Source organism: Rhea americana, unplaced genomic scaffold (assembly GCF_003343005.1).
Source record: "Rhea americana isolate MKP2758 unplaced genomic scaffold, rheAme1 scaffold_14, whole genome shotgun sequence".
NCBI lineage: Eukaryota > Metazoa > Chordata > Aves > Rheiformes > Rheidae > Rhea > Rhea americana.
Genome location: NW_028185483.1, coordinates 5806490 through 5831468, shown reverse-complemented (window position 1 = coordinate 5831468; position 24979 = coordinate 5806490). Strand labels below are relative to the sequence as shown.

The following is a 24979-nucleotide window of genomic DNA, read 5'->3' as shown; positions in this document are numbered from 1 at the left end:
TGCAGTGACATAAAAATTCTATTAACAAGAATCCATCAATCTAATAAGTTGTTTAAAACAGGTCATCACAATTACCTCTCATATGGTGATCCATGTACTGGGCTCTATGAAAAGTAAGGAGTTTAACAAACATGCAATCCAGGTTCTCTTTGTAGCAGTGATTTTGGGATGGGTTCTTACTTATTCAGATCCAAACTACAAATTTTCCCAGAAGGGAGCAGAGTGTATTCAGTTACAATATTCCCCCTCCCTTTCCTGTCACTTTCTACATGTGACTGTAGCTGTCCTTATCTGCATCAGGAACTGAATTCAAATGAAATGATGCTGAGTAAGACTCAATAGCAAGAGTAGACACAAATTGTGTTTAAAGTATACTCACTGGAAATTATAGTTTGGATCAACTACAATCAGTACGTGATACAGATTAGCTTCCAAACTGATATATCAGGTACTGACCTACTGCCACTGTCTCCTCCTTAATTTCTATTTAGTATTTTACTAAGAGGTACATTTGCTCCTGTTTTAAATTCAGCTGCTTGTTTCACAGAGTAATCTTCAATTGCTATGAATCTCTTCTCAGGTGAGCATAAATCTTCCTCCCTTCGCCCCCAGCAACATTGTTTGAGTTAATTTACTAGATATTCTTGACCAATATAAAAAAAAGATAGTTTGTTCATTTTTAGAAGTAGCTGTTTTTGCCACAATTTTATAAAAGTATTCTATCATTTTATGCTAAATATTTGAATTATAGGATATTTTCCCCCTACAATAAAGGGGGAATATTTTGCCTAGTTAGGCTTAAACATTACACAAACAATTCTAAATTGTATAAATTTTATGTTATCTTAAAATACATTTTAACAATTCTGAATAAATCAGAGCACACATTGAATTATAGAAGAAATGCAGACAGACTTTAAAAAGTTTTAAAATATCTTTAATTTTCTTCTAAACTATTTAGAAGATGAAAGTTCCCACCAAAACCTGCAAGCCCTGCAAACTAATGAGGAATTATCACACACAAGAAATATCGTAATTATTTTAGTAGAAATCAAGCATTTTTATTTTAGTGTACAACTACTTAATGTTGACATTAATGAAAAACAGCAGGTCAATTCTGTTTCTCATGGTACAGATTTAAGATGTATTTACCCTTCTTTTAGATGTACTGGCTCACTCAGGCCACTGGGCTCTTTACTTTCAGTTGAGGAAACATCATCCAGGAACTTAAAAGAAAAATACAAAGGGAATATATAGTATTTGGAAAATCAAAACAAACTAAACCTACTCTGAAAATGCATATGCAGATTTTCTCTCAGTACAGAACAACTATTTTGGATAACAGATTAAATGAAAATATATTGCAGGGACTTGAAACAAGGTAAGAAGGAATGTCCATAAATTACAGAGGATTTCTGTAACTAGCTTCTAAACAGCAGATCTAATAAATACAAATCACTTGAAACAAGCTTTAATACACAAATAGTTTTTCTAAAATAAAAATTAAGTCCACAATGTATAAGTCCTATGTTCATTCTATTTCATTGATGGTATTTTTTATACCTGGAGTGGACCACAAACATTTTTGTATTTCTAGGAGAAAACTGAACAATGACACCACAGACTTAACTACTGAGATTACTCTGTATTCAAATGTACCATACAAACCATACAAATGCACCATACAACCACACACACACAAACTGCAAGTATAAAGGTACCTTTTTAACAGATTCAGTAAACTTTTCTTCTTGAAATGTTTTGAAAAACTCACACATAAACGTCTCCTTGAAACTTGACTGAAAGGAAAGGTAAACAGATATAAACAAACTTTCTATGAAATAAGTCAATGAAATAAGACAGAATATTTGTGGCCTTACAAGTTTGCTTTTGGTCAAACTTCCCCAACTCCCCAAAGTCTGGATGGCTTTTGATATAAGAGTTAATGTTCTAGAAGTCTGTGCATCCTAGAATAAAGAAACAAACAAAAAAAAAAAAGATGTTACATGACATTTTTAGATATCTTCAAATACTTTGATTTAAAAATGAAAATTCCACAAAAATGTTTATATTACAAAATGTAATAGTCTGATACACATATTCATTCCCTTTTTTCCCTATGGGAAAAACTGCATCCGCAGCACTGCCCTAGGGTACCTCCTATGCTTTGTAAATATATGTATATATTAAAGATTACTGCACAGTGTTTTATTCTTAGAGTTTTATTCACTATTACTATAATTCAATATTAGTGAATGGAAAAATATTTTTCCCTATGAAACATCTCATCAGACCCCTCAAATTAGTAGTACACATCTAATGCTTCTGAAACATTCACCTGAATACTAAAGATAATGAAGTGTTGCTGATGAACCGTGGAAATTTTCATAATATCTATCACACTTAAAAGTTTGTCTTTAATGTTTTGCCTCACTTGTTTACTACTTCCCTTATTTTAACACAGGATTATCAACAACCACAGAGGCCTTGCTGATCCCTTTAAGATGTTGAATATTCAAATGATGAATTCCACTAATAATCTTTTATTATAACAAACTGCATAATGTCAAACGATTGAATGATTGAGTAATTAGATTTTTCTTTTCAAAGTGCTACAAAATTAGATAAAATAAGCAAATAAAAATAACCTCAGGATGGGAAAGTTTAATACATATTCTCTATTTTATGTGAAAACACACTATTATTTTCTTAACTTCAAAGACTAAAAATAAGATTTCTATTTAAATATGTCTATCTGATTTTGTATACAGATAATTGGCCTGCCTCCATTATTACAACCATAAAGTTAGTAATCTAATAACCTTGTTATTACTGTATGTTGAAGATTTGGCAAGACAGTACAACTCGTGAAGTCCATAATAAATGTACAGACCAGTCATTTAATAACTCCCTAGCATCCATTTAGCATAGAAAGGAAAGTACGCTTAAAAATGAAAGCGACACCTGGATATTTAACTCCCATGGTGGAAGGAATCAGTGCGGTTCAGGCATATGCCCTGAAGAACCCTCAGTCAGGCTGCCATTCTAACACAGAAGTGCTTCCCCTGCAAGCACATTCTTTTTAATAGCAACAGCTCTCCTACAACATCTGAACTGCAGAAGTCTTAGTTCCTTTGGTGGGGTATAAAACAGAAGAGTCAACCTACAGACATATAGCAATCTTATTTTATTTCTCAATTACAGAGCCACTGAAAGCAACTTACGCCTTCCAGACACACACATCTGAAAATTATGAATAAAACAGAACAATACTTTACAAAACTTACTGGATGGTGAGGTCGTAAATGAAAAGTATGAGGTGAGACTACGGCTACAGCAAAGAAACGAAGAAACACAAAGCTGCTCACTGCAGAATACTGTACATGAGGGTCATCTGCAGAGAAAAACCATGAAATATAACATGCACTAAACTTAATAAAGAAACAATGAAGACAGTCAACATAAAAATCCTTAAGAAGATAACATCAGAGAAGATATTTATACTTTAAATAGAATAGAAAAATCAATGAAGTGCATGAAATGAGAGAGATGACCATGGTAAGAAATGTTCGTATAACAGAGGGCTTATTTCTCTTTAAAAAGAAGCTCTGCTTTCATAGAATTGACTTACGAGCTCCATTGCTAGTAACAATGTGATTGTCACAAGCACTTGTTACACAGTGTTGACCACAGGGGGCTTTAAGCATTTTGAACAGAAAGAAAAAATACAGTAGTAGCTGCTTTAAACATTAGGGCTATAAGGTTATTCATCCTTAAGGCTAGTTATTGATAAACGAAAACACATTAAACCTATATAAAAAATGTAATAACTTTAATTCCAACCCTGAGCTGTGTCACAGAATCACTGTGTTATGTAATTTTAATGCCGTAACTGAACCTCTCATCTAACATGTATTGTGTATTATACACCTTTATACGTGGCAATGAGAGTTGGATCACGTTCTTACTCTAATGACCACTTCAGTCAGCTCCCTCTGAGATGTTAGCTGTTCTGAAAGGAACGTCTTAACTGAAGAATTCATGTCCTCAGTTCCAGTGACAAACAGGAATCAGAGGAAGACGCCAGAAGTTCATCTATTAGTCTATTATGCAACATTTTAGGTTTTAGCTGACTTAAGTATCCGTGTATTTCACAGACACATTATTTGAAATGTAACCAGTATTACCTTTTCAGAATGATTTTAATATAGAAATAAGTATTTTAAGTCCCTCTCTGACAAACTTTAGCTCTAAGTCTCCAGCTAAAGCTTTGCTACTCACATCATGAATATGCTAATCATAGTGGAGAGCTATAGTTCATATAGTTAGATGAAAATATCAGTTTTAATTCAAATTTCCATACTTCATTTCCAATATTTTCCTATTTAAATAGCATTAAATAGCTTCCAGCTCTTCCAAATTTTAAGCATCTTTCAACTAAATCACTTCCTTCATTTGTCTCTGCTTTTTCTTCTGATATCTCATCATTTTGCTGTTGGTTTCTTGTTTGCTAGTCTTGCAGCACTTCTGACCTGCTGCCTGTTTGTATCGAAAATAATTCTTGACAATTGACCACAACGCTTTAGTGCAACAGAGATGGGTAGAAAAATCAAATGCCTGCTTGTCATGTTAAAAAGTTCAAGGCACAGTCCCAGATAAAACAATAATTTCAACAATCCCTAAAATGTAACTGTAGGCATTAAGTAGTTCATTCTCAACACTACTTTCAAAAGTAAAAGCACACTTACTTGGAAATCTTTTGGCAGCCAGATGCCTCAAAGAATAAAAAACATCACACATTAGGGTAGGACAACTTATACTTGACCGCACAATTTCACGGAATACTTTGTCTACATAATAGCGTAGATTTTCCTGTAATCATAGGAAAAGATATTTTTCAAAGTGTTAACATTTGCTTTGCTATGCCTTTTTCCTGAACACAAACATAACACCACAACACTCCTTTATAAAAAAATCCCCTGAGTATGTATTTTAGTATAGTGCATATTTAAAAAGCCTCATAGAATCTATATGGGTTTACTGATATTAAAAGGTCACTTGATGATATTTGTTTAATTCAAATAGAAGGCATCTTGAAAGTAAATGCCAGTTTTTGACCATATATCGCCCTCTATTAAAATACAATTTTTGTAATTTGACAACATGCTACAAGGAAGAAGAACTTCACACACATCCTAATGAGTGTTATTTAACTTGTTGCAGCGCCTATTGCTTTTAATGTCATCCTCCAGTAAGAGGCAAGTGGCAAGCAAAACTTCAATGAAAAGATGAAAAGTGTTAAAGCATGTGAATTAGCTACTTTGCTACCTGGATGCGAGTATTGAACAGCAGGCATCACAATACACAACAAATGGATAAGGAAGACTGATCCTCTGCTCAGTTTCTCCTCCCTAATCCATTAGGGATTTAATTTTCCATTGCCATTTTCATATACAGGGATATGAAAATTCATCTTTGCTTGTTTGCAGAGTCATTAGGGAATCATACTGCTACCATAAATGGATGAAATAACTCATTTCCCATTAAACAGAGCTGTGTTCAAAAGCGTCTTTGTATCAAATTTTTAGAATACTCAATTTATGGAAACTAGATTAGAAAACTCACCATATGAATTTCTACGTTATCACCTTCTTTTAGTTTGATGGGATCTATTTCACAAGGTTTTAGAGACTCGCATATCTGAAACAAAACAAAGAGTTCCTTTTTAATTTCTTTTGACAGAATATATGAAAATACGTTTGTTAATATTGGATTCTGTCTTATATCTAGAGGGAAAACTCTAAATACAATCCAAACAATTCATAACAACATGCTGTAATCATCTTCACTTTTCTTTGTGTGCCTTTGCACGTAGATCAATTACTCAAGCAACATGTGGGGAAATTTGGCAATGTGTTATAAGACTGAAGCAACTGTCATTGACTATTTATTTTTAAGTACATGAAACACAAGTAACAAAAAGCAACCCCTCCCACTAAACTCAGCAAATTACTGTTCAACTTAACTTTCCTCTATAATTCCTCTTCATGAAAGGTTACTTACACAGGGAATTACAAGAAAGCTGCCTATCAAAGAGATAGGACACCTCAGGAGGCTAACTGTCCTGTGAACAGTTTCAGCAAGATAGCCTACCTCATCAAGAACTGGTTTCAATGTAACTTTTAGGTAGTGCCTCCCCACTATTTTCATCATTTCGTCAACACATCGAGTTGCTAATGTGTTCCCTCTGAAAACTGTGTTTGCTTCTCTGTAAGAAAAGAATAAATGTTATTTGAATGGGAGGAAAAAAATCCTAAGGAGCTCAGTCACAAAATCTAATTAATATTTTACCTCACTATTACACAAATTTATTTTAAATACCAATTAGGACTTTCAGAAGTTAGATATTCAGGTTGCAATGGCACCCATAACAGAGGGAAAAAAATCCCACGATATTACAGCTATTTCCAAAACCAGTAACATAAAACCTTTAAAAAAGGTCTGGAAATTTTATGGAAAAGATGTAATCCAATGTTAAATGTGAGAAAAACAACTTGAGAAAATTCCAAAGTAATGAAGACTTGTAGCTGACCAATATAGTATTATTGCCCCAGTGGCCTGGTAAGAAAACTATTATAGCTACAATAAATAGCATACTGCTGCACCATACTGATAAACTCAGGCACTTTCCAACCAAAACATATTTAATCTAGGGTTGTGCCTTCTAGGTCATGTAGTCGAAGATAATTAAGTCAGCTGTACATTCAATGGCAAAATAAGTCTTTCTACTCTGATATATTTAGTGTAATCTTTGTTACAGTGCAAATATAATGGAAATGAATGTGTATACCAGAATGCAGTGCAAAAAGTTATTTTTCTTACAAACCATTTCTTTTTATGTAGTCAGTTCTCTCACCTTATTTAAATCTGGAATAAGTCAACTTTGCAAAGAACACCCTGTGGTGATAAAATACCTTTCAAAACTATACTGGACATGACTTGGTACCTCAGTGGGCACTATTTAGGCCTACTTCATTTCTCTAAGCACAAGAGTGATTCATTTAAGTCACATACTCAAGGAAACACGAGATTCTTAGTAATTTAAGAAAAATGTTAAGTATCAATCTAGTGGCCAGTGAAATTTGAAAAGTGACCAAATGTTGATATTTTAAAACAAAAAACTATGTACTCTTGGACACAAGCCTAGCTTGCTATCTTTAACTGCACACTACTTTCAACAAAGTTTTATAGACAAATGATTCCACATAAAATAGCACACTTAACTTTGATCTTCAGCTTCAATGTAATTTTAGTAAATGTTTTTATAAATCAATATTAAAATGAGTGTATTTTGTCAGTTTTTTAAATACTGAAAAAATCTGATATGCTTATCAGTGCCGTATTATGAAATCCTCCGAAACTCTGATAATAAAAAACAGCATGAAATCACTAAGCATGAAATACATACTGAGTATCCTTCAGATCTAGCTCTGCTACTGCAGTGACAAATGGAACTAGCTTATGGTGGTGTAGCAACAATCTTACAAGAGGCAGAACAGCATCATATTTGTCTCGACACACTTCACTCAAAATGTAGGCAGCAGATGCAGAAATTGGCTGTGAGAGAGCAGAAGAGAAATCACAAATGAAGTAACTGAACATTCTACTTAGATTTGGCAAACTATGGCTCCGAACCAAATCTATCAAAACTACAGACATAACTTCTTCATATAAAATTTTAGTAGTATTTGCTGTATAACATGCCAATTATAATTTTCATTCTATAGAATGAAAGTTTCCATTCTATAGAAAAAAAATAATTGAAAGGATATTACCTAGTCAAACATATTTGACATTTAAAGGTTTATAAAATTCAGCATCTACTCACGTTTCCCATTTTCCCCAAAGAATTAGAATACGGCTTTGTCACAAATCCAAATAAAAGGCATTAAGCACCTGCATGGCCATAATGTAATGTCTTTATAAGACTTAAGTCAAGAAGACAGCATCTGACCACTAGATACACTCAGCTCTTCCTGAGTTACAGTAAAGTAGTATTTGAATACTGCTAGCAAAAACTTTAGTCAAAAACTGTTTTCCATTTATCTTCCTTCTCCTCTGCCGACACTTCACATAGGTTAAAGAAATACTATAAAGACCTAGAAATATAAAGGCTAGTTACTATGATTTTATTCCTTATTCACAATGCTATGCTAATCATCTACCACATTTTCCTTTGCCACTATACCCAAGTGAGAAATCCAGGCATGTTGAATAACACTGGGGAAGACTGAAGAAATTCAGAAGAGGTGGAATTAGAAATCAGTTCTTCAACAGACCACTTTTGGCAATGGTGAATACCTTCCCCTTCAGTGCCAATAAGAAAATGTTGAAAAGAGCAACCAACAAGAAGAAAGTGTTTTATCACGGCCATTCACACAGCACAGGTTATGTCAATTGTTTCTGTTTGTCTAAAACAAGAACAGAAGTTAAGTATTTTGGAGCAGAAGTAAATGCTCCAAAAGCAGCTCACCTTGTTGTGACAGGAATAGTTAATACAAAGGAACAAAAAAATACTATAGTTATACTTATTTTCACAAATAGTCTCTTACAGGCGGGCACAATCTATTTTTAAATCTTTGAAAGAAATTTTAAACTGAAGTACCTGAACATCTGAAGATTTTAGCAGCAAGTTTCTTAAAGAAGCATAGTATTCAGATGGAAGTACATAGTCTTCAGTATAGCAAATATTTAATCTAAGTGATCCCAGATCATCAGTTTTGGAAGATTTATTTCCATTTTCTCTTGGTTGAAGTAAGTACCTGAAAGAAATAGGACAATTCTAAAATATATCATTAAGATCTACATTTCATTAATCTAATTTTACAATAAAGCAAAGCACCACATTTAACTATTTTAGTATACATTAACTCAGTCTGAAAACTGACAATAAAATTGAGATTAAAAAAAGAAAATAAAAGAAATTGTTGTTTATTCCTAACAAAGTAGCAATATTTGGTGTACCTTCAGCACATAATGGAACATATATTCATTTCTCATATCTTTCCCAGCAGAGAAGTAGGATATATTTCTTGTAGCTCAACTGGGAAAACAGGAATAGTCAGAAATGATGTTGGACCTTCTCATATTATATCTAGGTTATACTTAGATTAAGTGTCAAGACATTACAGATGGAACATCTAGAATCAAGAATTTAAATGGTCTAGACCGAAACTTGTAAAATATATATTATTAGGCTACAATCCTGAGAAAGAAATAAAATTAAGGCAACATAAGTTTTTTAATGCTTTAACGTGCTTTTTCTTCTAATCTTAACAAAATAAATCAAACAATTCTTCACTGGCTTTGCTGTAGTTCAATTGAGTTCCAACAGCAGGTGCAGTCCTAAAAAGTGTTAACAGCTTTAAGTAGCTATTTGTGTCACAGGTTAGTTTCAACATTCAACCTGGCAAACTGAAATTACATCTTCAAGTATTCTATTTAACAATACTTTTCTTTAAAAAAAAAAAATCAAAGTGTATGTGTATTTTTACAATCTTCTTTGTGAGAAGAGAGTCTCTGCTGGACATTAGGACTCTCGAGCTTATTTTCCCAATATTTAGTACTAGTAATACTGTTTTTATCTGCTGTGTTCCAGCTATTTTCTGAAGATCCTTCTAGAACATTTTATGCAGTTAAAGATCCAAAAAACACTAGTTACTTTAATCATAAAACCGTTTTTGATAATTTTATCATTATTGGATATAAAGATTCTTATGAAAGGTATAGCTACAAAGTATATTAGCAGATACAAATCTCCATTCATGCTTCATGTCAACTGGACACAAGCCAGATACAATCAAAAGCTATATGAACACAACATGCTGGTAACAAATCCATGCTCACAGAACCTCTCTTAACAGGTTGCTGAGGCATGTCATTAAGTTAATATGGGCACAAGGCTTTTGATCAGCTCAGAATGTAGGCAGAACAAGCCTATGTTGGTCTGCCATAAACTGCATAAAAAGTTGAAGATGTTGACACAAACATTAAATGTGATCCATTATAAATACAACAACAAAACACAATGAAACACTAAGAATAGCAAATGGTGTTCAAGTTTTACATGTCTAAGACCCTTGGCACTGATTGAGTGGGTTTGTAGAGCACAGCCATAACTGTTTCTGGCTGAGACACACATTCCATTTAGTTCCTGTTTCTTCACTTCCTTCCTACTTGTTTTCTACATGGATATGTGATGGCTGTCCTTCCCTTCCTCCACTCTTGTCTGTACTGAAGGGTGAACCAAAAGTGTAATATTTTGCACATTTAAAGGCCTTTGAGTCTGTCTTGCTCATCATTTCTGCCACTAAGCAGCTGGGAAGGTAAAGGGGCTGGAGGTTGGCTCTTGCCTGTAAAAATTTCAGAAAAGAGGTTTCTATGATGTTATAAGCAGAGGGTTTTCTTCCTAAATTCCCTTCATACCTTATCCTTCCAGCTTTTAAATGAGTATATCAGTTCTCTAGAAATGACGTAGGTTTGGTTCCAGAAAAGACTCCCTTGCCTCTCCAAGAAAAAAGAAATGCTAGATGTGTGTGTGCGCATGCATTCACAAATACATTAAAATTCAGCTAGCTGACTGACACAGTTATACTCAGTGTGAGAGCTTGTTGTTCTCTCTAATAGTTTTTTCCTCATAACTTCCCTTTCTTCAGTATCTGCACTTTACTCTCAAACATATTAACTATTTTGTGTGCAGGGGTAAACTGGGGGAAGGGGAAAACTACACATACAGTCTGGCAAGGTTGATTCACGGAGCAGAAAAACCCACTAGGAAGATATTTTATGCTTTGTGCCTTACATGTACAGAATTCTAACCTTATCCAGATGAATGAGACTAGAATAGCTCACATGGAAAGTCATTTTTAATGAATAATAAAACATAGCCTTTATAAGGGAAGATAAATAAGATAGAATCAAGTTCACTTCTGAGCCATTTCTCACCATGCTTGAAAGGAATCATTTCTTAACACCTTCACAGGAACTTTAATTTCTCCTAGAAAGACATCTTGTACCAAATTTCCATTGTTCCATAGGTCAACCCTGAAAATAAGAACATCACTCAAGTAAGAACATTACCCCCAGAGACAAATCTTCAAGTTAACAGCAACTGTCTTACAACACTAACCAACATGCATGGAGGCAGGAAATGTTAGAAATCTCACTCCATTCTAATTAAATCAAGAGGGCTCAAACAAATAGCTTATTAACCAATAAAGACTAGATGAAGCAACAAACAGTGAAAGTTAGAGTCACAGACCTCACATCAGTAGAAAAGTGATATTGGCAATATAAACATATTTTGAACAGTCTCTACCCCCAAAACTCTTCACTTCTTTGCAAGTAATTTAAGTCAAAATTTTAAACAATATATTTACATATCTGCATCTTACTGCTAAAATGGGACACACCGCAATCTACACCAACACATGCGCTTGTTTTTCCAAACAGCAGCTCATGTTTACAACCTTAAAAGGAATCACAGACTCCAAAGACATGCACTTTGTTTTCTTCTATCACTTCTTACCTCTCTGACATTTCTGACAGACAGCAGATGTTAAGAAGAACAAAAAAAATTAATACTAGATTTATTGGGGTATGACTGTTTTTCTAATTCTATTTACATCTATAATGAAATACGCAATTCTAATTAAGAAGTTTATGAAGCTAATTAAAAGTTCACATACAAAGTTAGTTCTATAAAGGCTATTAAAATTAAACACTAAATTCTTCTTCTGATGGCTGTTGGAAAACACATGCTCATCCTGAAGATGTGTTGTCATTCTCCAGATTTAGTGTGCATGTATGCACACGTCAGAAAAGCTGAGTGTAGGGGCTCTCACTCTTAACTATGTACCACAGACAGACCTCCTCTAAGAGTGAAGGAGTGGAAAAAAGACTACACAATGAAGTACTCTTTGCATGTACAAGGAAAAAAAATGTAAAATGAATGTGTTCTCCTAAATAGAAAGCCAAACTGTAAAAAGGTCATAAAAGAGGCCCTCTAAGAAGCAATGCCAAACCATAAATAAGCTAATAAAGGAAGCTTTTCTCTCTGTTTTTTGAAAACAGCCAACCATATTTTAAACTATAGACTAGAATCTGGTGTCATTCTTTGATACAAGTCCTATTGTCAATAATCTGCTCAACCTAATATATATGGACAGAACACCCTTGTGCCCGTTTCCTTGGAGGTTCAGGAAAAAAAATTTAGGCTGCTAGGTACACTACTGCTAGTTACTAAAAAAAAAAGAGTAACTTCCATCTTCAGTAAGCAACACACTACAAAATTTGGATTATTTTCTAAGCTAGAAGGGTCTTTTCTAAAAGTCTGACCATTAATTCTCTGGAATTAATTAAATAAAATGATTATTTATTACCTTGAAACATTATTAATGATACAATAAATCACTGTCTTATCTGCATAACCTACCTGACTTCCAATTTCTCAATATCTTCTTCTTCCACCTGAAACTGGGACTTTTTGGTATAACTGCTGGACCTAGTTACCTAGAAGTAAAATCTTCCTATTAACATACCTTTTACTGTCTTATTTAATAAGTCAACAAGATAAAGAAAACCAAATTTTTAACACTGTCAAATAGTTACTGTTTCTTTTCAAAGAAAAAAAAAAGTCTAGATCACCAAGCAAACTGCCTTCTGACACAAAGCAGGTGAAAAGCAGGATAAGAAGGCCTAATGGTGGAGACTGATGAGGGCTAAGTAAGATCTAAAGGAGCTACAATAGATCTATTAGAAATACAAGAAAAATTATGATATGAAACTGGCAAGAGCTTCCTTGGTTTCAGTATTAGCCCCAAGAAAGTATTAAAACTAGTCTTGAGATACTTAAGGAAAAAAGTCCACCGCTCTTGCCATAGTTACACCACAGTTGCACCCCCCCTCTTTTATTTTCCCATTTCTTGACTGACCGAATTGCTAGTTTAAGTCCTAAAAGCTACACGTCATAAAATTATTGGAATGTTTTTAATCACATTTTTATCCTAGTATTTTACTTCTCAACAAATCACTTCCAAAATCTTAAATACGGAAACTGAAACACTCTGTTCACAATACTCTAAGTGTAGAACAATTTTTCACTGAAGTCACAGCAGGATCAGGAGCTATACAAATATAGTATAATGTAATACATTTGAGGTACGTGTAATATTTTTCTACTTCAACTGTCAGCTGAACAGTAGAGTAACATTTCATTTAATTTTGTAAATGCCAGTTTTCAGAGATTTTTTGACTCCTTTGCATCATTGTCAGTACAGCTGATTTTAGCTGAAGTCCTACACCTTTTGTAGTGCAACAAAGCTGCACAAAAGAATGTTTAGATATCTCTAGTAGGCCTTCTACACTCTGAACTAAAATTCTTTGTCCAGTATAATGTTTTGTAGCAGAATATGAACCAAATTGTATATTAGCTTTTACTACAGAGACAAGTCAGGTGAGAATTTAAATCTATAACTTTGTTAAGGCAGGACACCTCAAGTAGAATAAAAAACAACAAAAAAAATTAACATGTTGTTTTAATCAAATCATAAAATTAGCCTTTAAGGAATAACTGCTCTACTGGTTTTTTAAGGAATTAAGTATTTCATTTAGCTGTATGCTCTTGAAAACATTCAAATCAAATTCCACAGAATAGGTTCAACTTCTCCCAGAACTCCTCCTGATTGCAACAGACATTACATAAAGAGTGATTCAAGATAATGAATCTCTCTCACATACATGCTTATTAGGAAAAGTCATTTCTGCATGGCAGCTGAAGGGGAATGCTATTGTCCAACAGTTCCCAGCACTTTATGTGTGTCCATTTGCTCCTATTTGAGGGGTTAGCTATGGCTCTTTGGTTATTAGAACAGAGCCTTCTGCATTAGGTACTGCCATGCAGCTTTCTTAAACAGTTGAAAGGTTGCATAAAACAGAAACACGCACAACATCACACAAGGTTAGAGCTATACATTGACAAAAGGTTACCTCAAAATAAAATGTTTCGTTAAACTGCGGATTGCTTGTTTTCTTCTTTACTTTGGTCTTCTTTTGGTCATTCCTGTTCCAATGTGGTAAAATTTTTACCATAGACAACTTAAACACACAATTATAAAGACATTCTATTGTCAACGGGGCCATGCATTTAAGTTAAAATAATTTTTGTCATTTTAGAGATCACTTCAATCAATGAGGAGAACATTAACATAAGACTTCACAAAATAGTTTGAAAAGTTGAAATTTCAAGTGCTGCATCTATTTAAAAGTGCGTCCATCCAGCCTGAAGTTTATATTTCAGTTCACAAACAGACATAACAGACATATCAAGTAAAATATAACAGCAGTTTCTGAAGCACTTCAGATCTAAATCTGCAAACAATTTCTTAACCACTGCCTGCACATTTTGAGCAGAGTTTTCATGGTCTTGTTCAACTGCCAATTTCTATTTTTCCCATCCCTTTCTGGTGCGAGAATACCCAATAGTTCTTTATAGACAGAGGCTTAACACCAAGGCACCAAATGTTTTCTCTGGAAGAAATTGCAGCTATCACTAAATGCCAAACAGCATACGGACAAACTAAATAAACACTCCCCACTCCTCTTTATTTTACATAGATAGAACATGTTCAAAATTTAACATATTGAAAGAATAAATTCTTACTTAGCTATTAAAGGGCTTTCATAGTATAAAAGTAATTTATAAAAGAAACAAGTATAAAATTGTAAGAAAAACAGATGACGGAAAGGAAAAAAAATGTATCCTGGACATCCACTAACTGTTTTCAGGAGGCATTAGCCATATAAATATTCCACTCATGGTTTATGAGTCACAAGTGAATGATACTGGAAAATCTTAACAAGGAGCTTCTCTCAGATTTGCACATACAATCCCACAGCAAGAAGATAAATTCTCATAACAGACCAACCTTCACCCAGTTCCTTTTGTATAACAGGATTCAAAGAGCAAATATGTGTCAATTTGCTTTCTTTAGCAATCAACATCATGCTTCCTAGGTATGATGACTGAATCCTCTTAAAAAGAAACATAAAAAAAACCCCACTAAACAAACTTCCCTACTACAGAGGAAAAGTGCCTCTTCCACTTCAGGGAAAATTCTGCCAAAGTCTTTAAAACACACAAGTTTACTAGAGAGGTTCTGCTACTGGGCTCAAAGAAGCAATTCTTCAGTAGCACCAGAAAAAGTGCTGATGGATTTATGTTTGAGGCTGAAAAAAAAAAATTAAACCTAACTTACTTCAGACGCTATTTGACAGTCAATGTGGGCGGGACATGGAATTTTCTCAAACAAAAAACTGCCCAACAATTATTCAGGATTACTGATCCAAAAAGGGAGGCAACATTTAAGCTATGGGGACTTTGAATGTGGGATCCTGAAGCTCCAACATTAGAAAGGTCTCAGGAGAACCTCCCCTCTCTTGCTTTCTCCCAATCCCTAAACATTTCCTGCAAAAAACTTGATGCATTAAGAAAACCAGGGAAAAGGAGGTAGTGAACGAGCAATTAACCACATTGTCCTATAGGTTAACTTGACAAAAATTAATGGAAGATATAAAAAAAATTCATTGCACAATCTGAGGAGTAAGAAGGAACTGAGTAACAAGTGGTCCTAGACTACTACAGGCTGTTCAAGCAGAACAAACACTCACAATCTTGAGAGTATGGTGGGGAAACGGAGTGAATGGTGACAACTGAGTACGTGATGTATGCAAAGGCATTTAAAGATTTGTTCTTCTGAAACAAAACCTCTATATTATTCAGAACCTCTATATTTCTAAGTTTTTTCTTAAAAACTATAGCCCTCTTTTCGTGTTCAAGATTACAACATTTTGGATTCATTCATTTTATACTAAAAATATTACCTGGAAGGACCCACAAGAGAGACTGTTGCATAAGGGTCACAGTTCTGTCCGTTTATAAGAGGCAACCCATGGCACTCCTTTATGCTAAAATGAAAAGAGAATCAGCATATCAGTGAATCAGTGTATTGGGGGGGGTGGTGGGCGGGAGAAGACACACCAAAAGAATCCCTAACAATCCTATCCTTTAAGTGTGTCCTGCCATGTTACACACTGATAAATTTTGACCTAACATAATGAATGCACTGAACGTGGATCATGACTACAGATTCCTGGATGATAACATGATGTAATATTCAAGCATACAATCAGGCTTAGGTAGCTCAGTGATAACAAGATTCTTGGAATCGTTTAGATGAAAAATATTCCAGTATCACAATCACAAAATGCAAGGTGAAATACTAAGTAAAATGATCCCCTAGGTCAGAAGGAACTATAAACTTCATTAGTTTTTAAATTTGATTTCTCAGAGATCTAAAATGCTATTGGACTTCATCCACAATGACATTATCTGAAACTGGAAGGCACTGAAAAGGATTTCATTTTTTTTTTCCAGCTAAACAAGGTGCTAAGCTCAGTTGAGGAATGCAAAGTCGTATCCTGAAATCTTATTTAAAGATCCAAAACTGCTAGTGTATAGTCCTGGCATGCTTTGTTTCTCTCCATACTACCTTGCCACAGAAGAAGCACTAATTTACCTAGAAAACAGTATTTAAACATTATTTCCAAACTCTCTTCTCAATAGTGCATGAGTACACGAAAAGGGCTAAATTGTCCTTAAAAAAAAAAATTACTGTTCTCTTCAACAACACACACAGTAAGTTGTAAACTGAGGACGAACAGGTACATAGACATACTTTTCACCACGCTTGGTGCAAAAGGAACATGATGGTTATAAAGTGCTCTGGGGCACAGAGATGGACTTTCTGGATCTTCTCTGAAGGCTTGCAATCTCTTTGAACCACCACAGCAACAACACAACAAGCAGCACAGTTGGGACAGTAAGCTGGTTAATCTTCAGGTAATACCCAAATATGAGAATTAAAACAGCTGGAACAATTTGTAAACTTTAGGCAGAACCTAGGCTTCCTAGTGAAGTGGTGTTCTAATACAGCCATGCACCCATCAGTATTTAAATCCAAAAGCATTTAGCAGATTGTGAATTTCTTAAGCAAGTAAGACACAGACAAGATCTGAATGTTATTTTCCTGGGGTTTTTTGTTTGTTTGTTTTAAATAATCCATGGCAAGAACTTAACTAAATTGATGCAAATAAGCTTTGGTTGCCATAATTAACTAGTTTGAATAAAACCCTATGTCTGTATGACTTAAGGAGAAAACAGACTTTTTTGCTAAGTTCATAATCAAATACATTTTCTAAATGCTATGATTTGGAAGGATAAGTTGTACAGCAGTTTATAAAACTATTGAAAGTAAAGCAAGTTTAAGTAGTTACACAGCAGCAAGGTAACAGTAAGTTGGTATGTAAATACCTTCTCTACTGTAGGAAAACAACATTACAAGAACAACAAAAGGTTCTAAACTCAAACCACAAGCTGGGAAACAACAGATTTAACACTCCCGTGCTGCCTCAACTTTAACCTCTTTGCAATGTGCGCTATTATAAACCAGATACTATTTCCCCCCTCTAAAAAGTCCCCTTGTCTTCACCAGTTCAGGGAATATTTAGTGCTTAGCCACTGCACAATCATTTGGTATTTTTTCTTAGATTTTTTAAGCATGTGGCCTTGAGTATTTTAGTAATTTTTGAACCTCAGAGAACCCTACAATGACTACAAACCCACGGAGTTAAAGGGGTATGTTTCACAAGCATTAATTGATTCCTCCTCCAACACATCCGTGCTATACAGGGGAGGTGTCAAATGTCTAGACTGCTCAGTCATTTCGGGCACCTAATTTGAGACACCCTATACTTGATTCTTTTCAGACTATCGAGCATTATGCAACATTAAACATACCAAGTATCTGCTGCTCAAAAATTCTCAGTTTCAGGTGTAAGTACCGAGTATACCTGTCAGTCAGCCTCAAACTGAATCTCATAGGAAATGAACAGCAGATGGACCAAGTCAAATCTGGTATTTTAACCAGGAGAACATAATCTCTCTTCCTACAGTCTCCTGTCTCATGTTCACCATGTTTCTAGATTTCTCTACCAAATAGACCTAGCTCCTACAGAAAACACCTTCTTTTAGGAAGTTTTTAATTCATTCCCTGATCTCTGTATGACGTACATACTCACAGATAAAAATCTTGTGGAAAAACATGTACTCAATCATACCACCAAAAAATGATCACAATCCATTACTTTGGATTACACAAAAAGCTTGTTCTCCTGTCTTTTGATAGCTTGACTGCAATACAGACAAATCAAAGAAAAACTCATTTATGATTTCCTGCAAGTTGAAAAACACTTCAGCAACCACATAACCCTGCAGCAGAACTAGAATCTCCAGATTCATCATTCAGACCTGTCACCTCAAGCTAATTTTGTACTACAGTCGGCCTCATTTGTAGGCAGTTCTAGCATTCCCTTTTCACCTCCAGCCCTAGTCCTAGTTTTGTTGTCAGCAATAAGTTCTAGCTATCCTACCCTGTTCCAATATCCCCCCAAAAGCCAATCAATGCCCAGACCACCTATCAAGTTTCAGTGCCCTCAAAATTTTCCTTATCAGACTCAGCAAGTGCAAGAATTTGTTCCAAATTCATCCGACTTCCTCTCCTTCCAACTCTCAGTCTAAGCTAGCCAGTTGCAACTATCCCTTTGGGAACCACTACTGTCTAGAGTCAATTTGAAATGTGATTTAACAGTACAGCTAAGTCAACTTAGCTAACAAAATGCTGGTCATCCTCCTCCTCCTCTTAGCCATCTTGCACTCATCCCCTGTGATGATTCTGCTTGCTTATCTTACAGAAAACTATTCAGGTTTTGAGCCAGTTTTCAGTCAATGCGGTAATTAGAATGAACCTAGCCATGCAAAGATCTTACCAATTCCACAAAAAGTGCAAGGAAAGTGGCAGGAGCAGAAAGCCATTTAATCAACCCAGCAGTATCAAACTGGATCCTTACTCCCTCAAGACTTCATACAGAAGACTGAAATCTTGGCACATATATTTAAGCTACTAAACAAAGCCTTTAGTAAAACGCATAACAAATTTTGAAGACATATGAGGTGGCTCAATTAGGGTAGACTTAAATAGAAAGGCACAACTTCATGAAGCTTTTAAGTTACCAAATCTCAAGGGATTTGCTGCCCCAAAGAATCAGATACCAAGGTGCCAGAATTGCAATTTTCTAGAGTAAAAATATTTTTTAAAAAACCTGACTAATTAAAAATGAAAGTAACACTAAATACACATTCCTATTCTGACAACTGTATTAAATACATTTCAGTATATGGTAAGCATTTCAGCCTTGAGACACACTTTTGTCTGTCTAGAGTGTCACAAGCAATTTTTATTTAGAAGGCAGAAATTCCTAGAGTTAGCAGAAGTAGACAGGAACATAAAAGCCTTTAATTTTATCTTTTAGTTTACTACATCTTTATGTAAAGTCTAAGCAACAAGGACTTTTGCTCTTTTCTCAAACTACTGATCAGTTGCAGCTCATGGTTTAAAGACAGACCTTTTCAGACCACATTCATTCTTGCTTCACATTTCAATAGTTTGGTCTGTAAAAGGAGTTTCACACAGGAAATATGAGCCTTTCATACACAAACTGGCATATATACAGTTTGTGCAATGGAAACAAGTCCTTAAAAAAACAAGTTCTTAAAAAGACACAGCTCTCAGTAAAACCCTCCCAGTAATGACTGATGGGCTCTATCTCCACCATTCCAATCAACTGAAGCCCTCCAGCTACCATAACTAAGCAGCTGTAGCCACTAGGCTTTGCAGAGTTCATAAAAAATTGTTATATTCTCTATAATGACTTCACGGAAGCAGATTTAATATATTAAGAAGGACCTACATGGCTGATTTCAGTCAGATACAGTAACAAACTGACAGTTCTGTTTAAGTGGGTATACAGTACAATTTATTTAGATCATGCAAAAGCAAAAAAAGCAGAATCTAGCTGTAATAAGTTGTTTCTGGCCTTTCAACAGTATTAATATTGTAAATGCATAAAACTGTTTATTTTAGATTTAGAGCCATGCTACACACAGAGAAGGCAAGCACTACCATCCAATAGCCTAATTTGGCAAAAAAAGCGTTCAAGTATCATCAGTTTCTGCAGCAGCAAATATGCAAATAACGGTCATGCAAACTTGTTTTATTTTACAGTCTCCCAGAAAGGAGAGCAGCAAGCATGTATTTTTGAAAAGTGCTACTATACAAGCCATTGTGGTTTTGAAAAAAAGAGCCTGCATTGAGTCAGCAGTTAATCTGTTGCAGTATCTTTTTTCCTCTCCTCATTCACACATTTAAAAAGGAAATGAGTAGTGTAAGAGACAAAACAAAATTAATTCAGAAGTGGTCTGTGGGTATATCTGCACGAAATTTAACAATAAGTTTTCAATTAATACAAAAATTGTGCAACAAACCAGAGTTTAGCCCACCCTAGGTTTTCCCCAAGATAGCCTTTCCACTTCTATTTCCAAACAAACAAACAAACAAACAACAACAAAAAACATGGGGGGGAGGTCTTTACTGATAAACAATTTTAAGTGTTAGTCTGACTTCTCCAGGGAGTGCTGCATTTCAAAAACTTGCTCTGATAAAGGGAATACACCACATTTAGGTTCAGTCAAAATTTTCCAGCAAGGACTAAAACGTGTTTGCTTTAGGTTTCTAAATACAGATCAACCACCCGATTTTTCAAATGTTTATACAACTTCAAAGCTATAACTGGTTTCCGAAGGTGTCCCCTTAAGGAATCCCTCCCCTCCCCCTCTTTATTTCCCTGGCTTCATCAAGACCAAATCATTAACCTGTGGTACATCTTGTCCAAGACTGCTTTTTTTTCAGCTTGGATTAAAAAAAAGGAAACATCCAGTAGGGTTTTTTGCTTGTTTTTTTACTATTATTCACAGTTTTTCTGGTATTAACATAGGAAGGACAAATATTAGTATCTCTGACTAAAACTTACTTCCCTTACACAAAGTCATGTAAGACAGTCCAAATAAGAATCTAAGTTAAACACTAAGAAAGCAAAAAAAGAAAAAGGAAAAAGAAAAATGTGAAGAATCTCATTCGGGATCTTTTTATATGAGAACTGACCATCCCTTCCCCAGATACAACGGCACCTGTCTTTCTAAAGTCACATTTTCCTTTCCCAATCACTTCTTGTTTGGAAAAGTAGGTATTGCTACCTATAGTAACATGAGAAACGATACCTTCCTCCCTTCAGCATTAGCCTTGAGAGGATAAATCCTAAACTCTGTTAAGAGCTACTTCGTACTGTAACCACCTTCAGTTCTTAACTCAATTCTCATCATAAAACCCATCCAGAAGGCAAGAAAAGAGCTTCCACAAGCATGTCAACGTAACCATAAAAAGAACCATCAAGCTTCTAGTCAGGTCTAATCTTACAAACTTGGTTCAGTCATAAATAAAAGTTAACTGGAGACCCCAGACAATGCTGCAGAATCATAGCCTACGAACAACTTTGTTATCTGTGTGCTTAATATGATCTTTAACCTTGTGCTGTGAAAGTTACAGCTACTATTTTTCATCTTTGTAGAACTTAGGCACTCTCAAGGGATAAACCCTGAAAATCCATCAGAAACTTATATAGGCATGGAAGTCAGCAAAAGCACCTCAAATTCTCTTACTCTACAAAAATATGTCTCTTTAAAGTTTAGAAAGTTTCCCGTTTCATTACATTGAAAGATCGTTAATTTGAACGGGAAGTAAAACATGGTTCTGAAAGGCAAGTATTAAAGTATTACAATCCCTATTTTAAGGCTTTTTTTTTCCTGCTTGTGCCAATACTTATTCAGAGTTTTGAACAGACTGAGAAGAAGTGGGGAGATAAATGTATGTACACGTCCATTCTGTCTCTCTCTCTCTCTCTCTTTTTTTTTTAAAAAAAAAACTCAACCACAGATCTGCTACTTGCTATCTTTCGGCTTTGCTGTAGGACTTACTAATACAGTAGCTTCTCAGGACCTAGTGATTGGCCAAAGATAGCAACGAAGGCAGCACTACTAACTGCCTTGTGGAAACAGGCAGATACCCCCCAAACACACACACACACACACACACACACACACACACACTTACAGCTTTCCATTGAGGAAAACAGATGCAAGCGTCTTCAACTTCCTCACAGCCCCTTAAAATCAAAAGGGTCTCAAAATGCTGCCACATCTATTTCTATAACAAATTTCTTTCTGGATATAGCTTTATTTCTCACATTCTCGCATGTTCATCCAAAATACGTTTATGTATGATGCATCTCATTTACAGGCTTCATTACTTCAAGACTATGAGCAAGTCTGCTAATGTACTAATAAGCATCGAGCCTTGGTTTAAGGAACTTTTGCTCATTTCACAATCGCAGATGAGGACAGAAGCACTGATGTAATACTGCAGTGTTTAACGCACAATCTTCTTCCACGTGTCACTCGGTGGGTGCGTACAGCAACCACGAGAGAACCCTAGCTTCCTTTTGATCATTTATCTCCGTCATAAAGAGATCCTAAAAGAGGGCACAGTGAGTAAACCACTTCCCACTCAAAACTGCAATTTGCAATAATAACTTTCTAAAGCAATTTTTCTTTACTATATCAAAATCAAACATGATTTAAACATGAAAAATTAATATAAACTACACTAAAGTGCATGGATACATAAAAAAAACATATAAATAAAATTAATATCCACAAAAAAATAAGTTGGAAATATTAAACAAGTTATAAAGCTCCAGTCAGCTTCTGGTGGTGAATGGTCTAACATCTTTACACTCTGGAGTCAAAATTAAGTTTGGTAGTAGGAAGTCCTTGAGTTGTTGCTAAGAAATTTTACTAAAACATGGCAATGCTATGCTCCTCCAAAATGCACTGCCTGTATTTTATTTTTTCATAGACAGTCCTTGCCATAGTAAACCATGAGAAAGTCATTCTGAAGCAAAGGCAGACCTTCACATTTTAAAATAAAACATTACTACTGGAAAAGTTTCAGAAGGTTCCCATGAAAACCAGCAACAGCTCAGTTCTATCAGTAGCAACAGCACTGCAATTTCTAGCTGTTAGCTAGAATTGGCATTCCTAACTTGCTCACCCAGACTCATTTCAATTGGGCTTAAAAGGCACTGATACCAAATAGTCATGCTGAGTCCTAATAAAAGCAAGTACTTTGGGAACTAGAGATAAGCAGTTGCTAAAAATTTCTGCAAAATGTTCCCTAAGCATATACCTATTCCCTCGACTAAGGCAACCTCCCCCCTCCCAAAACAAACACTTGCCCCACATACATCATATAAGAAGAAAAACGTTACTGGTACCAGGCTGTGCAGACATTCAAAATTAAAAGAGACCAATTATATCACTCAAAATTGAAGAATGGATATATTTTCTTACTGTACTACTAGCTGCTGGCACACAGATCCGTTATCTGTTATCAGTTCATTCAGTTTTAATTCAAGGTGAACTTTCCCCTGAAAAAAAATACAAATATTTAAAAGCCTTTATTTTAAAAGTAGTGATTAAGACAATACAGTTTATAGTTAAAAAAAAAAAAAAAAAAAAACTTTTAAGGTAATTCCAATACATCCACTTCAAGCAGATACTTAAAGTATGTATCCTGCAAGTACCGTATGTAGAGAGATAATGACTAAGAGATGCATCGTCATCCTAAACTGCAGGCAGCGCATGAATTGGTCAAGCCTCTAGAGATCCAACACATGCCAAAAAAATAAAGTATTTCTTCCCAGCATGAAAAAGTACAAAGAGTAAAACTTCTTCTCAAACTTTTTGTCCTGAGTGTTGGAAGAACACATGAATAAATGAAGAGTGAGTCCAGAAGAGTATGTCCTAACACGAACTTGGAATCTCACGGCAATTATATACATAAAAGAAGTAGAATAGCACAGGATAGCCATAACCAATAACCTTTAACATACAGCTGTAAAACCCTGCCCATTCCACCAGACTGAACACCCTTCAGAAATCTTATCCCAGTGCAGCTTTTAACTGTCTCATGAAATCTGCTGATGCCTTGGTGGAACAGAAAATACAACCAAATGAGATGAAAAGGTGATAAAAATATCCAAACCCAGCCTTCTCCTCCTTCTCTTTTTCTGAGGTGGTAGGATGGTGTCTGGTTTTACTAAGATGTATTAGAAACAAGAATCCATAAGTTACAGCATGGATTAAGCTTGGAAATCAGCAAGGGCAAGTCTACTTTACCCTCTCAATAAAAACTGCAAAAACTCCAAGCCATGCCATGCACCCTTCTTGGGATGTCCAAAGCTTTGTACTACAACCTTGCTCCAAACATCTTCCTAAACAACACTCCAACTCCTTTCCAGTCCTGACTGTTTGTACTGGCTTTCACATCAAATTTAGGAGACACTGATGCTGATAAAGACTAAAGAGTTGGTTGGAGGGATGAGTCACCATCTCCACACAGACTCCTGTGTTTCCACAACTATGCAAAGAGAGAAAACAGCCTCACTGGCTCGTGCTGGTTAACTGAAATAGTTCAGACTTAAGACTTAATTTTTACAACTGCATTACCTGTATTCACAAAGTCTACTAGCCACAAACCAATGGAAGCTGGGAAAATTCTGGGCAATGATTGCTGTATGATTCCCTAATCCTTAAACTCTTCTCTACAGATCCTTTATAAGCAACTGTCAAGAGACACACCACCAGGCGAGACAGACCTTCACTCTAACACATACTGCTATTCTTAATAGATTTGTGTAGTTGCTAAATGAAACATCTGATGACACTGGTCTGTTTGAGGTTAGGATTCTTCTTCAGCCGAATAAGAAACAGGACAACTTAGGGAAGGGACCTGAAAGGCAACTTTTAAGTGTTACAAAGGGAACAAGCAACAATTTGAACTACAATTTTGCT

The 24979-nt window shown here is 35.2% G+C and overlaps 1 protein-coding gene across 2 annotated transcripts in view; it reads right to left on the bottom strand.

Moving 5' to 3' along the window:
• Nucleotides 1-24979, bottom strand: part of RASA2 (RAS p21 protein activator 2) — a 44580-nt gene that overhangs the window by 9107 nt on the left and 10494 nt on the right. The window contains exons 4-17 of one of the 2 annotated variants that reach the window (XM_085298626.1): nucleotides 23477-23553; nucleotides 15940-16023; nucleotides 14047-14119; nucleotides 12494-12570; nucleotides 11005-11103; nucleotides 8666-8822; nucleotides 7469-7617; nucleotides 6154-6268; nucleotides 5626-5700; nucleotides 4749-4872; nucleotides 3288-3394; nucleotides 1881-1967; nucleotides 1722-1799; nucleotides 1153-1226 (exon numbers count right to left, since the gene is read on the bottom strand). In XM_085298626.1, coding sequence (XP_085154752.1) covers nucleotides 1153-1226; nucleotides 1722-1799; nucleotides 1881-1967; nucleotides 3288-3394; nucleotides 4749-4872; nucleotides 5626-5700; nucleotides 6154-6268; nucleotides 7469-7617; nucleotides 8666-8822; nucleotides 11005-11103; nucleotides 12494-12570; nucleotides 14047-14119; nucleotides 15940-16023; nucleotides 23477-23553 — 1376 coding nt within the window. The remainder of the gene's footprint in view (nucleotides 1-1152; nucleotides 1227-1721; nucleotides 1800-1880; nucleotides 1968-3287; nucleotides 3395-4748; nucleotides 4873-5625; nucleotides 5701-6153; nucleotides 6269-7468; nucleotides 7618-8665; nucleotides 8823-11004; nucleotides 11104-12493; nucleotides 12571-14046; nucleotides 14120-15939; nucleotides 16024-23476; nucleotides 23554-24979) is intronic. The other variant, XM_085298627.1, reaches the window with a different exon arrangement.